At 46.8% G+C, this 12,707-nt stretch overlaps 1 protein-coding gene across 2 annotated transcripts in view; it reads right to left on the bottom strand.

Annotated features, from left to right (window-relative positions):
• Positions 1 to 12,707, bottom strand: part of UBR4 (ubiquitin protein ligase E3 component n-recognin 4) — a 145,444-nt gene that overhangs the window by 38,789 nt on the left and 93,948 nt on the right. For both annotated transcript variants that reach the window (XM_043995493.1, XM_043995494.1), the window contains 10 exons: positions 8,818 to 8,943; positions 8,556 to 8,684; positions 6,806 to 7,149; positions 5,324 to 5,414; positions 4,688 to 4,772; positions 4,411 to 4,538; positions 2,701 to 2,830; positions 1,906 to 2,063; positions 776 to 885; positions 326 to 467 (listed from right to left, as the gene is read on the bottom strand). In XM_043995493.1, coding sequence (XP_043851428.1) covers positions 326 to 467; positions 776 to 885; positions 1,906 to 2,063; positions 2,701 to 2,830; positions 4,411 to 4,538; positions 4,688 to 4,772; positions 5,324 to 5,414; positions 6,806 to 7,149; positions 8,556 to 8,684; positions 8,818 to 8,943 — 1,443 coding nt within the window. The remainder of the gene's footprint in view (positions 1 to 325; positions 468 to 775; positions 886 to 1,905; positions 2,064 to 2,700; positions 2,831 to 4,410; positions 4,539 to 4,687; positions 4,773 to 5,323; positions 5,415 to 6,805; positions 7,150 to 8,555; positions 8,685 to 8,817; positions 8,944 to 12,707) is intronic.

Below are 12,707 nucleotides of genomic sequence, written 5' to 3'. Positions count from 1 at the left end.
ACCTAGGGAATGTCAATGTCATAGCTCAATAAATCTGGGAGGGATCTGAAAATCATTTTTTCTAGCCCCTTGGATTTTGTTTGTTTGTTTGTTTTAGTGAGGCAATTGGGGTTAAGTGATTTGTCCAGGGTCACACAGCTAGTAAGTATTAAGTGTCTGAGGCCGGATTTGAACTCAGGTACTCCTGACTCCAGGGCCGGTGCTCTATCCACTGTGCCACCTAGCTGCCCCCCTAGCCCCTTGGATTTTACAGATGAAGAAACAGAGTCCTAAAGGGACAAAATAATTCATCTGCAAGAGAATAATGGAAGGAGAGGTAAAATACCTTGGTGATGAGATTGCCAACATAGGGCAGGACTCCTCGAGCTGCCAGGTAGACCTTCCAGTGGGCTGGTTTGATTAGCTTCTGGTAGAGTGCCAAATACTCCGCTGCACACTCTCCAGCAATACTCAGCTCGTCCAGGTAACTGGTTCAAGGACACACAAAAATTATAACTGGGCAACTGAAATCGACCCAAACATACAGGCAGAGTTAGAACAAGCAGCCCAAACCCAAGTGGAACAAACCATTTGCATTGATGTTCTAAAGGACATAACAACCTAGTGGTGCCAGAATTTGGGTAGCAGAAACACAAGATATGTACACCTCACCCCACCTCAGCCTACACAGGCCTCTCAGAAATTCCTTGGGAGCACTGATGCCCTCCAAGACAAAGGAGATGGAAGGCAAGAGAAGCATGGGCTCTCAGTGCCTCTGCCCAGCCCTCCACGGTACCTGGTGAGGAGGTCAAGGACCTGCTGTTTACGGCTAGGAATGGTTGCCAGAGCCTCCACAATGGTACAGGCTGCCTGACGGGCAGCCTGAGTCGCTGGAGTGAATAGCACCTGAGAGCAGAAGGGAGGGAGGACATCATTAATTGCATTCAGTTATACTTCTCTCCATCCTGGGCTCCAGGCTGTTCCACTGTCCACTGGCCTATCCTAAGCTACTCATCCCAAGGAGAAGTCCTCTGGGAAGACTTCTTGGGGACGGGTGAACCTGAGATTCTCAGAGGAGCCCCAGTACTGTAAATGAAGAGGAAAGGAGGCAGAAGGGAACAAATGAGCTACAAGCAGCCAGCTACATGTGCTTCTTGTCTAGTAGAGGCGAACGGCCTTTCCCCTAAGATCTTTGTTAATTAGTTTGGAAGACAATATGGGAGATGTCTGAATTTTAGCACAGATTCCTTTACAGGTATTTTCCTTAGAAAGTTGTTATGAGCACCTTTGTTTTAGAAGAAACAATGAGCTTTCTGCTGAAGTCTTTTTACTGGACCTCTCCACTCACTATGGGCTGTTTGGTTCTAATATATAATTGTGTATTTCTTTGAAATACTGTGGAGGGAAGGAAGTGGAGAGGGAAGAGGAGAAAGAAGAGAGGGCTGCAGAAGGGAAGGCCGGATTAGAGAAAGGAGCAAGGGGGAGAGAAGGAATAAAAGAGTAAAGGGAGGACAAAGGAATAAAGAAGGGAGGCAGGGAGCAGATAGAGGTTGAGAGGTGGGAGTGAGGCAGGCTGGGTGCAGAAGGATAAAAGGATAGAGGAAGGGGCAAAGGAGAACAGCAGGAGGAAATGTGTTAACGGTTCTGAAGTTTAGCTTCATAAGCAGGAGAGGTGAAGACGGCAGAGAACAAAAACGTTGGAAGGACAGAGAGGGAGATCCTACTCTGCCCAGGCTGGCCACCATCTAGTTAACAGCAACAACATGAAGCCCTACTGGATCCTGATCTGAAAGGTACAGGCCGGCACCGACACAGCAAAGAATAATGGCGGCAGGAGGGGGAGGGACAGAAGACATCTCTAAAAAGCCTGAGAGTGGTTCAGCTCCTCAGCTAAGTGCTAGCATCTCAGCAAAGATGCCCCCTCACCTGCCGAAGCCAGTTGTTGTGACCCAACTTGAGATCCAAGGGGGAGGTCCTCTTCCCCCGACGGCTCATGTACTGTTTCCATCTCCACACATACTTCTCCGTCAAGTAGAGCTGCCGAAGCTCTGACCTAGTGGAGGATTTCCCATTGGAATCCATACCTGGAATGTGGAAGGAAGAATGAGGAAAACAAGGCAGTCTGAATAAAAGAGGTAGGGGTAAGCAACCACGGGTCTATCAGTTTTGGGGGTTAAGTCTTCATTAAATTGTAAGCTCCTCAAAGGCAGTGACCATTGTTACCTTTCTTTGTCTCCCAGCACTTAGCATAGCACTAGGCACACAGTAAAAACTTAATAAATGCTTGCTGATTGAATGGTTACATGCATTCTAGATCTTAAAGCACTATGCAGGTATGAACTGCCATCTACACTGTCACTGGATTTAGGCTTTGCTATGGTTGCCAGTCTATTTTCTTTTAAAATTAAAATAAAATGTATTTGTATTATGAATTTCTCAGTAAATACCAATATTCCGATATGCAAGAGAGAACAAAAAAGAGACCGGATAAGAAATTGTGACCTTCTTTACATAGAGTTTGTTTTGAAAAATCATTTGTTAAATTTAACATGGGAGGAATAAAATTGCCCTATCTGCATCCCCTTCCTCCTGTGTCTTTATGTTTATAAATAGTCTTGTCTATGTTTTTCTAATTTGATTTTTCTTTTTCAATTTCCAAGAATTTTTTTTTTCTTTCTCTCCCTCCCAACCCCAAGCTTTATAAAGAGAAAGGCATACCACCTCTAGTGGGCAGGCATTTCTTCCAGGCCTCATAGGATGCTTTCGGGTCTCGCTTGAGCCACAGCTGAGCCTGGGCATGGATCTCATTGCAGTATGGCTTAACTGTGGTAAGAGCTTCAACGGGAACGTCCTAGGGGGGAGGGAGACAAGGAGGGTGAGAGCTTTCCAACAAACCTGAGATGCCAAACCAAGAAGGACCAGCCAGAGCAGCCACACTTGTGTTGGTGAGTTCTCCTGATAATTCTACTCAACAGCAACAGTTCCTGAATTAATTTAGGATTCCTGACTTACCACTGTGTAGTGTAAGATGCCGTTTCCTCACTACTGTAGAACAGCTATAACTGGTTCTTGAAAGGAAACTATGGAAATAGGTGAGCATAGATGCGGTACCTTCTTAGTCCTGATCATAAACTCTCCCTTTGATTTTATGTCTTAGGAGCTTTGACTTTTCATCTTGGAGCTCACCCTCCTCTACTTTGCTAACTGAATTTCCTCACTACACAAGTTTTCTCCATATACTCTTCAATTGGATGAATAGGGAAGGAATAAGCATTTACATAGCATCTATTACATGCCAGGCACTGTGCTAAGTGCTTTAGAAATACTCTCTCATTTGATCCTTACAACAACCCTGGGAGGTGGGTGCTATTATCATCCCTATTTAACAGTTGAGGAAACTGAGGCAGGCTGGTTAAATAACTTGCCACAGTTACACAGTTAGTAAGTGGTTGAGGCCAGGCCCAGCACTCAATCCACTGTGACACCTGACACCAGCCTCTTTGCCACTTGAGATGGTTTCAATGTCTTTCCTACTCATCTCTGCCTCTTCCAAAATCTCATCTGGGGGTCATAATAGCATCCACCTCTCAGGGTTAATAAATGTTTGTCGACAACTCACTGAGTGAGTCATCACACCCAAAGGCCTACAACAGCTGCCCTTGGTTCTGACTCACGTACCCCTTCTTTTTATTTCCAGACCCTGACTTCATCTGGAAGAGAGTGTCCAAGGCTTCCTGTAATTTAAGCAAACTATTCCAGAGAATTAGAAACCTCCTGGGAGGTCTTCAAGCAAAGTCGCTCAGTGAGTTGTCAACAAACATTTGTTAAACATTTTCTATGTGCTGGGCACTGTGCTAAGGATATAAAAAATAGGCAAAAACAGTCCCTGCCCTCAAGGAGCTCCCAGTCTACAATGGCCTTAAAATCCCCAGAATCACCCCGCTACCTACCTAGACGGCCTCAACCCCTAGAGGTTCCTGTCACTCCAGCTTTAATGACACATCCAACCAAGAAGGAATGAAAGGTCAAGTTGGATTAGTGAGGTACTCCCTACAGACACTTCACTGACCTGCATCCTGCCCAATCTGAGGATGTTTCAACAAATTTCAGAAAGCAGGTAGCTTCTGCCACCCACCAGACGAGCTCTAGTTTGTCCAAAGTTGTGCCTTACAAAGCCCCAGAGGGCAAAGGGGGAAAAAACAACCAGAGGTGAAGTCTTGGGCAGAAGGCCCATGAAACCCTCTGAGCTCAATCTCTTGTAGGGCAACATTGATTTTAAACATTCCCTTTCTCCCTGGAAGGCACAGCAAGACAACAAGAGGCGGCAGGCCTGTTTTGGCCATGGAAGTCCCCAACGAGCAGAAGTTACCGGAGCCTAGCACCTTGGCTTAGCCTTGCTGGCTGTGCATCCATTGAGAGCCCATAAAATACCTTGTTTTTCTTGCTGGTTGGAGCAGGTGGCTTGATGAGCTTCTGCAGGATGCGGAGGCACATGAGAGTGATGTTCTCCACAACGACAGGCGTTTTGATGTTTACAGCCATGAGGAAAAGACTGAGAGCTGACATGGAGAAGGCAGAGGCCCTGAGTCACTTCCCCTGCCCAGGGAGTGTCCCAAGTCCTAGCAGACTTGGCTTCTTCAGGGCCTCTGCCCTGCACCCCCCCTACCCCCAACATGCTCACTCCTGATCCCCACCTTCCTGAACTCACCACAACGCAAGCGAAGTTCCCAGCAGCTGTCCTCCTTTGAGATGGAATCAGTGAGTAAGAGCATTTCATACTGGAGGCTGCTTGCCTGCAAAGTCAAGGGGAAGAGAGAGGTCCAGATGAGCCAGGAGTGTACCTGTGACCTTTCACCTATGACAAGGCAGAGATGCAGCCATGGGAATCTCAAAGCTGGCTGGGCTGGACTAGCCTGGAGCAATATCTCTGAGTTATAACAGGGATAACCACTCACACTTACAAAACACCTTCCTCATCACAGCCCTGGCAGAGAAGGGTGAGTTAAGTGGCTGGTCTATGGCCACGCGGCTGGTGAAATGTCTGGGTCATCTAAGACCAACGTTCTTTCTTTGTCCTGTGCTTCCTCTCACAGCAGAGGCCCCAAGAGCAACTTAAGAGAGTGGAGCAAACACCTTCCCACCCACTGGCCAAGATGCTGAGGTGCCACTGACCAGCAGCCTGAGGCTGGCATTAGCTGGGAAATGGCTAGAGCAAGAGGGCTCCTTTCATCCTCAAACACCACAATGAAACTGGGCAGAGGACAGGAGAGAGTAGGGCTTCAGGGCATGAGTGGGGATCCCTGAGGGATAGAGAGGAGCAATGAGGACAAGCTGCTTCCCTCACCAGATCAGGGTTGGCCCAATGGCCTTTCAGAGCTGCTGAGACCTTGCCAATGATCAGGTCATTCATCTGCTGAGTTGCTTCTGGATTATCCCTAAGAGGAGCAAAAAGCACAGTTATTAGACTCACTCACTCCTGATCAGGGGCTATCCAGGTACATTGGGCTCACCTTCCAGGGCTCCCTAACTAGAGAGGTTACTGCCTCCTGCCTAGGAAAAGGATCTTGAGGCCCCCTAGAACTTTGGTGACTGAAGCAACAAGACACTATCATGGGCAGCTCTCCTAGACACTCCTCCTCCTCCATCAAGAGACCAAGAGGGTTGTGAGTTTTCAGAGCACACCCGTCCTTTACCCCTCAGCTGCCCAGGCACACCACATCCTCTTGCCTCTCTGGGCCTTTTGGAAGCACATCTGCAAAGAGCTCTCTCAGTTCAACCACCTTCAAATCTCTCCTCAGGACTCACCTTGATAGCAACTCCTTCTGACAAACACGACTAACTACCTACTAGGTGGCGTTCCTCCTTCATTTCCAAGAGGACCAGGGACATCATAGGTGATGTCTTGACTTATGGGTGAGCCAGATTTAAGCGAAGCAGAGTTGCACAAAGTTGTCGGCCTGGCTCACTCTTCCCGAGTCAGGGAAGTCCAGCAGCAGGACGAACGTCAAGATGACTGGCCATGGCTCAGGATGCAGGGAATGACCCTGGCACCTCTGATGCATGACCAAGCTCTAAGTGCTCTACAGAGCATGCTTCAGGTACCTTCATGACCCATGACACTGGGGGAAGTCTTCACGTGCTTGGGGCAGACATCCCCGTAACTCACTAACAGGTTTGAGGCCTGTCGGTTCCCCTCAAACTCATTGAGCCCATCTGCTGAGATGGTTTTACCAGGGTATGGCTCCTGTACAGGTTACAAGTTCCTGGAGCCAAAAGTGAGAGTTGGCTGGCAGGTGGACACCCAAGGTAGATGAGGGCAAGGGCTGAGCCTCCCATTAGAGATGCTAGTTCTCCTGAACACCCACACACCCCACCTACTAGGTACAAGGCGCTAGACTAGACACAGGGGAATTACTGCTCAAAGGCAGCAAATTGAGAACCCCGAGAAGCTCCCACAGGTCATTTAACCATGCTTTCCTAAGCACTTCATCCACTCGTCATTCTCTATCATAAATCTATTTTCCACTCAAGTTACACTCAAATGCCATTTTCTCCACAGAGCCTTTCCTGATCCCAGTGTTCCCCCTACTCCTGCCCTGACCTCATCAAGGGCTTTGTTTTATACCTTTCTAAAGCCTTCATACCATGATAGTATACATAATAGTTCTGTTTTCTCCTACTAAACTGTGAGCTCCATAGCAGTAGGGACTATACATATGCAACCCAAACCTTAACTCCAGACCATAGCCCCATGGGGTGTTCTGCACTTAACAACCACTTCGTATTCCCCGCACAGCTCACACGACAGGGATGAGCTGTGTCGTACCTGGTGAGGAGACACATGAGCTGGCGGACTTCTTCCCGCATGGAGGCTGCCCCTCGGCGCAGATTGTAATCAAAGAGCTCCCGGATGAGGCCCTGGGAGACGAGGATGTGGCGCAAGGCTGGGTTCGTGGCCAGGGCCCGGAGCAGTGTGATGCAGTGTTCGGTGACTGCAGAGGCACATCCGTAACACTTGGTGGAGGACGTGTGGCCACAGCCCAGGACTGATAAGGCTCGGTACTGGCTGGCAGTGAATGTCGGCTGCACTGTCGTCCGTGATGACTTGGTAGCTGCCTCCCTCTGCTGCAAATCATACTCTAGGAGCTCCTTCCGTGAAGCAAACACTTTCTGGAGCCAAGAGGAGAGGGAAGAGAGGAGGAGTCAATTACTGTGATGCCAAAGAGAAGGAAAAAAGCTCTGAGCTGAACAATCACCTCAAAATCCAAACCGAGAAACCTTTTTCTAGCCAGGCCTCATATTTCAGGGGCTTCTGTCCTTGTCTCTAGTAACTCAGAGCACTTTTAAGGCGCTAGAAACACTTGGCTGTTGGTGTCTGTGACAGCCCAGAAAACCCTCTAGTTTGGGGGGTTGGGGAAGAGACAAGGGGGATCATCCTCAGTGTAGCAAACCAACTTTTTCCTTGAAAGGGTTAGCTAACTTTTCAAAACTGTTTCCATCCCTTTCCAGGACCTCCCCAATGTTCTTGTGCTATTTATTCCAAGTCCCCACTGGTGCTGGGACTGACGCCTCCCTGGTGAAAAGAGCCTTCCCATGCAGCTGGGTAGGACTGTCCTAAGCTGTCTCAAGGCACAGTCAGGATGGACTGAATAAAGAGCAACCGTCTGACTAAAAACCCTGCCTGGGGTGGGGGGTGCCGGAGCCCAGCATTCCAAGCAACAAGCTGTCTGCCTTGGGCACGCCCCTCCTGTGTGGTGCTGTTAGCCTTTTCTGGGGCATCTTATTCCCGGGCCTTTCGTGCTAGATGCTTCCTAGTCAGCCTCACTGACCGGTGCCCTGCTGCCTGTGGCATCAGAGATGGAAAACCAATCACATGTGCTTGGCGGGAGGCCCTGCCTTCCTCATGAAACATCTGGTCCTTGTCCACACTGCAGAGTGGCCAGGCTCTACAAGATGGAGCCCAGGGATGCTCATACCAAACCAAGGGAAAGGAGGGGGGCCTGCAAGATGCAAGGCACCAACAATAAGGGTCAAAGGCAGGACTTAAATCAGTCCTGGATCTCCAGCCCCCTCTCTGTCCACTCGTCGCTAGTCCATGCTACATCTCTGTTAATTGAGATCATTGAGAAGACACGGATGAATTTTAAACTATCAATTCTGTTGGCAAAGACTCATTTCACGAAGAGAAGAGCCCACCCCCACACCGCCATCACAAATGTCTGCACAATAAGGGGGATTTACAAGCCCCCAGGCAAGTACTGTTCTGATGTATGAATGGTGACCTGCTCCATCCAGCTTAGGGAGTGGGCATTGGCAGGCCAAGCCCTCTGGAAGGATGCCCATCCCTGTGCTCAAACATCTGATCTCTGGGCCCCTCATTACACTGGATTCTGAGGATCATCAGTTAGAGCTGGAAGTGACAGCGGCTGAATCTGGGTGGACTCTCTCCTTTTTAAGTATGAAGGATCTGAGGTCCAGGGTTTGTCTTGGGCAACAACAGGTTTTGAGATCATGACTAAGGGCTGCTGGGATGCTTAACATCATCGGTATTACCAGGAAGTCCCACGGTTTCATACCTGTATGATCTTGGAGAGTTCATCAAAAGAGTTCTTGCATTCTCCACAGTACTCTTGAGCCAACTGCAGGATGTAGCGGTTTACACTGGCTGACGCGGAGTTGATCCCCCCGGCACTACCTGAATCGTCCTAGAACCCGGAGAGGAAGTCAGCCAGCAGCAGAAGGTCCACACTTGGGAGGCTCAACTCTCAGCATGAGTGAAGCCTCCCTGCTTCCTTCCCTCCCTATCACACCCCCTCCCTGAACTTAGCTGGGTAATACCTGGGGCTTTTCAGGAGCTGCCTCATTCACTTTGCAAAGCAGATTTTCCAACTGTGGCCTGTGTCCCATGAGCTGGTGGTATACTCGGTCAGCTTTATCCAGGAGGGTGTTGATGTTAGTCACGGCCTAGGGAGGAGAAGAGATGAGAGGCTAAGGTAGAGCTCGTCTAACTTTCCCACACAAAATCACAGGATGTCACCAAACCCACGAATGGTCACCCAGGGACCAGTGAAATGGAACCACCCTCTCCCCTAGCCCAGGCACTACCTCTCTAAATGAAACCTGCAATTGTATTTGCTTTCTTGGCTTCCACAGCCACAGCAGCCAGAAAAGGTTTCTAAGCCTTCAACCCACTCAACCACCCCGTTTAAAACATTTCATTTACAGGCAGTTGTCTGATGAAATCAAAGCTATCTGTTCCCATATGAAAAAATGCTCTAAATCACTACTGATTAGAGAGATGCAAATTAAAACAACTCTGAGGTACCACCTGACACCTATCAGATTGGCTAGTATGACAAAAAAGGAAAATAATAAATGTTGGAGAAGCTGTGGAAACACTGGAACACTAATGAATTGTTGATGGAGCTGTGAACTGATCCAACCATTCTGGAGAGCAATTTGGAATTATGCCCAAAGGGCGATAAAGCTGTGCATATCCTTTAACCCAACAATACCACTTTTGGGTCTTTTTCCCAAAGAGATCATGGAAAGGGGAGAGGGACCCACATGTACAAAAATATTTATAGCTGCTCTGTTTGTGGTGGCAAGGAATTGGAAATTGAGGGGATGCCCATCAACTGGGGAATGGCCGAATAAGTTGTGGTATATGAATGTAATGGAATACTATTGTGCTGTAAGAAATGATGAGCAGGAAGAGATCAGAGAAACCTGGAAGGACTAGCATTAACTGATGATGAGTGAGACGAGCAGAACCAAAAGAAGATTATAGAGTGTATCATCAACATTATGTGTTGATCAACTGTGATAGACTGGATTCTTCTCATCAATACAACGGTACAAGAAAGTTCCAAAGGATTCATGATGAAAAAGGATCTCCAAATCCAGGAAAAAAAAAAAAAGAACTGTAGAATATGGATGTTGATTGAACCATACTATTTCTTTTGTTTTTGGTGCTGTTTTTCTTTTTTGAGGTTTTTCCTTATTGCACTGATTCTTCTCTTGTAACATGACTAATGCAGAAATGTGTTTAATGTTATTATAATATAACCTATACCAGAATACTTGCTGTCTAGGGGAGGGGGGGGAGGGAAGAGAGGGAGGGAGAAAAATTTGAAATTGGAAATCTTATATAAACGAATGTTGAAAATTATCGCTACATGTAACTGGAAAATAATAAAATACTTTTATTTTAAAAAAAAACATTTCATTTATCTCTATTAAATTCCAACTTATTTAAGTTGGCTCAATGTTCTGGGTCTGTGAGGACCTAGAATCCTGAATTCTTACTTTGTCCTAGAGCCTAGCTTCTTAAATTGTAGGTTATGAACCCATATGGGGTTGTATAAAATTTGGAAATAGTAAAAGGTTACGTAAATCTGTTTTCTATACCTATATACCAAGGGTCACAGAGATATTTCTTGGGCGAGATGGGGTCATGAGTGGAAAAAGTTTAAGAAACCCTGGCCTAGAGTATTAGCTCTCTCTCCAAGCTCTGTATTATCTGCAAATATAATAATAGCACACCATCAAAGTCTTCCTCCAGAGCCACTGATAAAAATGCTCCACAGTCCGGGACCAAGCACAGACTGGGGGCCTCCAGGGGAATCCTCCACATAAAACTGCCTCAAGCCATAAATGAATGAAAGGTCAGTCATACAAGCAATTCTGAATCCACCAAGTGGCACTATCCCTCCATCTTTTCCATTAAAATAATATGAAGGGCAGCTAGGTGGCACAGTGGATAAAGCACTGGCCCTAGATTCAGGAGGGCCTGAGTTCAAATCCAGCCTCAGACCCTTGACTCTTACTAGCTGTGTGACTCTGGGCAAGTCACTTAACCCTCATTGCCCCACCCCACCCCCAAAAGTAGTAGTAGTAGTAGTAGTAGTAGTAGTAGTAGTAGTAGTAGTAGTAATAATAATAATAATAATAATAATACGAGAGGAGCAGCTAGGTGGCACAGTGAATAGAGCACCAGACGTGACCTGGAGTCAGGAGGACCTGAGTTTAAATCCAGTCTCAGAAACTTGACACTTACTAGCTATGTGACCCTAAGCAAGTCACTTAATCCCAACTGCCTCACCAAAAAAAAAGAAAGAAATATAAAATAACATGAAAAACTTGCTCAGATGTTTCACTCAAGTCCAGCTAAGCTATATGGATGGCATTTTCCAGGTTTATCAGTCAATCGATCCTGTCAACCAACCAAGAAAACATTAAGCACCTACAATGTGCCAGACACTGTGCTATGTGCTGAGGCTACAGAAAGAGGCAAAACAAAGTCCCCGTCCTCAAGGAGCTCACAGTCTAATGGGGAATACAACCAGCCAATTAAGATGTACAAATAAGTCCAGGATAAATAGGATATAATTAACAGAAGGCATTTGGAAGGAAGCCAGGAGACAGAGAAGAGGAGGAAGAGCATGAGGGGCGGCCAGAGGAAATGCCCAGAGTCAGGCAGTCAAAAAAGGAGATGAGATTCCTCTGGAATGGCCTGTCCTTGGCATGGAGTCCCTCTTTTCCTCCTCAGTGTAACAGGCAGTTCTGTGGAATTGCATTCTTAAGTGCTTCTCATCCATGGTGGGCTGTTGATCCCTGTAAGTTTTAGGCCACAAGGAGAGGTCTGCCCTCCGATATTCACTCTTCCACAGTCTGAGGGGCATCAGACTGTGCCTCTAACCCAAATGCTGAGATAGGGCAGTACTCTTCTCTCACAGTTCCCACCATTCCCACACTACCATTAAGGGCTTTGGTGAGAATTAGCCTCAGGATGGGATTTGCCTTTGTTGGTCCTTCCTTTTTTTTTTTTTTAAACAGGGCAATGAGGGTTAAGTGACTTGCCCAGGGTCACACAGCTAATAAGTGTCAAGTGTCTGAGGTTGGATTTGAACTCAGGTACTCCTGAATCCAAGGCCAGTGCTTTATCCACTGTGCCATCTAGCTGCCCCGGTCCTTCCATTTTTAACGGCCTGGGGGGCGGGCCCTGCCTTCTCAAGCATAGCCTGGCCTTTCCAACTACCATGAAGTGAACTCTTTGTGTGTTTTCTCCCTCACTGAGAGCAAAAGGCTGTATCCCTAACACTTAGCAAAGTGTTGGCACACGGCAAATGCTTAATAAGTGTCTTTCTTAAAAAAAAAAAAAATGAGTGTCTTTCTATTTTACTCATTAAAGCAGGTCAAGAAATTATCAGCCACTGTTTTTGAAAGAGAGTTCTGGCAGATAACTGTAGCTTCGTGCTTTCTCTTTCCAGGGCCTCTCTGCATTAAGTGCTGGGGTCTGGAATATCCTGAGGTCAAATTTGCCTCTTTGCATTAATGTGTCTAGTTCATCTTTGCTGCTATCTATATTTTCTGCATTTATATAGAGACATGAGGTGATGGGTTTAATTACTGGTTCCCTTCATGGATTTTTCCCCCCATATGAACTATCTATTTCTACTGTCATCCTTCCCACATCACAACTATTCTCCGTGGTACCTAAATTGGTGGACATACCAAGACAGTCTTCTCCTGCCCCTTCCTTTTCAGTTAAGAGTCCTTTTGATTAGATTTACAAGACTTCAGGCAAATATAGTCTTACCAATCCTAATTAGGTACACTTCATATTTGGCCAAGAGCCTGTCATTCCTATATTATAATCCGTGATAGGTCAGTAAACCCCATTCTCCGATACCATATTCTTAGCTATATTTTCACTTCCTTGAGAT

This window comes from Dromiciops gliroides, chromosome 3 (genome assembly GCF_019393635.1).
Source record: "Dromiciops gliroides isolate mDroGli1 chromosome 3, mDroGli1.pri, whole genome shotgun sequence".
Taxonomy (NCBI): Eukaryota; Metazoa; Chordata; class Mammalia; order Microbiotheria; family Microbiotheriidae; genus Dromiciops; species Dromiciops gliroides.
The sequence above is the reverse complement of the archived record's forward strand: the minus strand, read 5'-3'. Positions and strand labels throughout refer to the sequence as shown.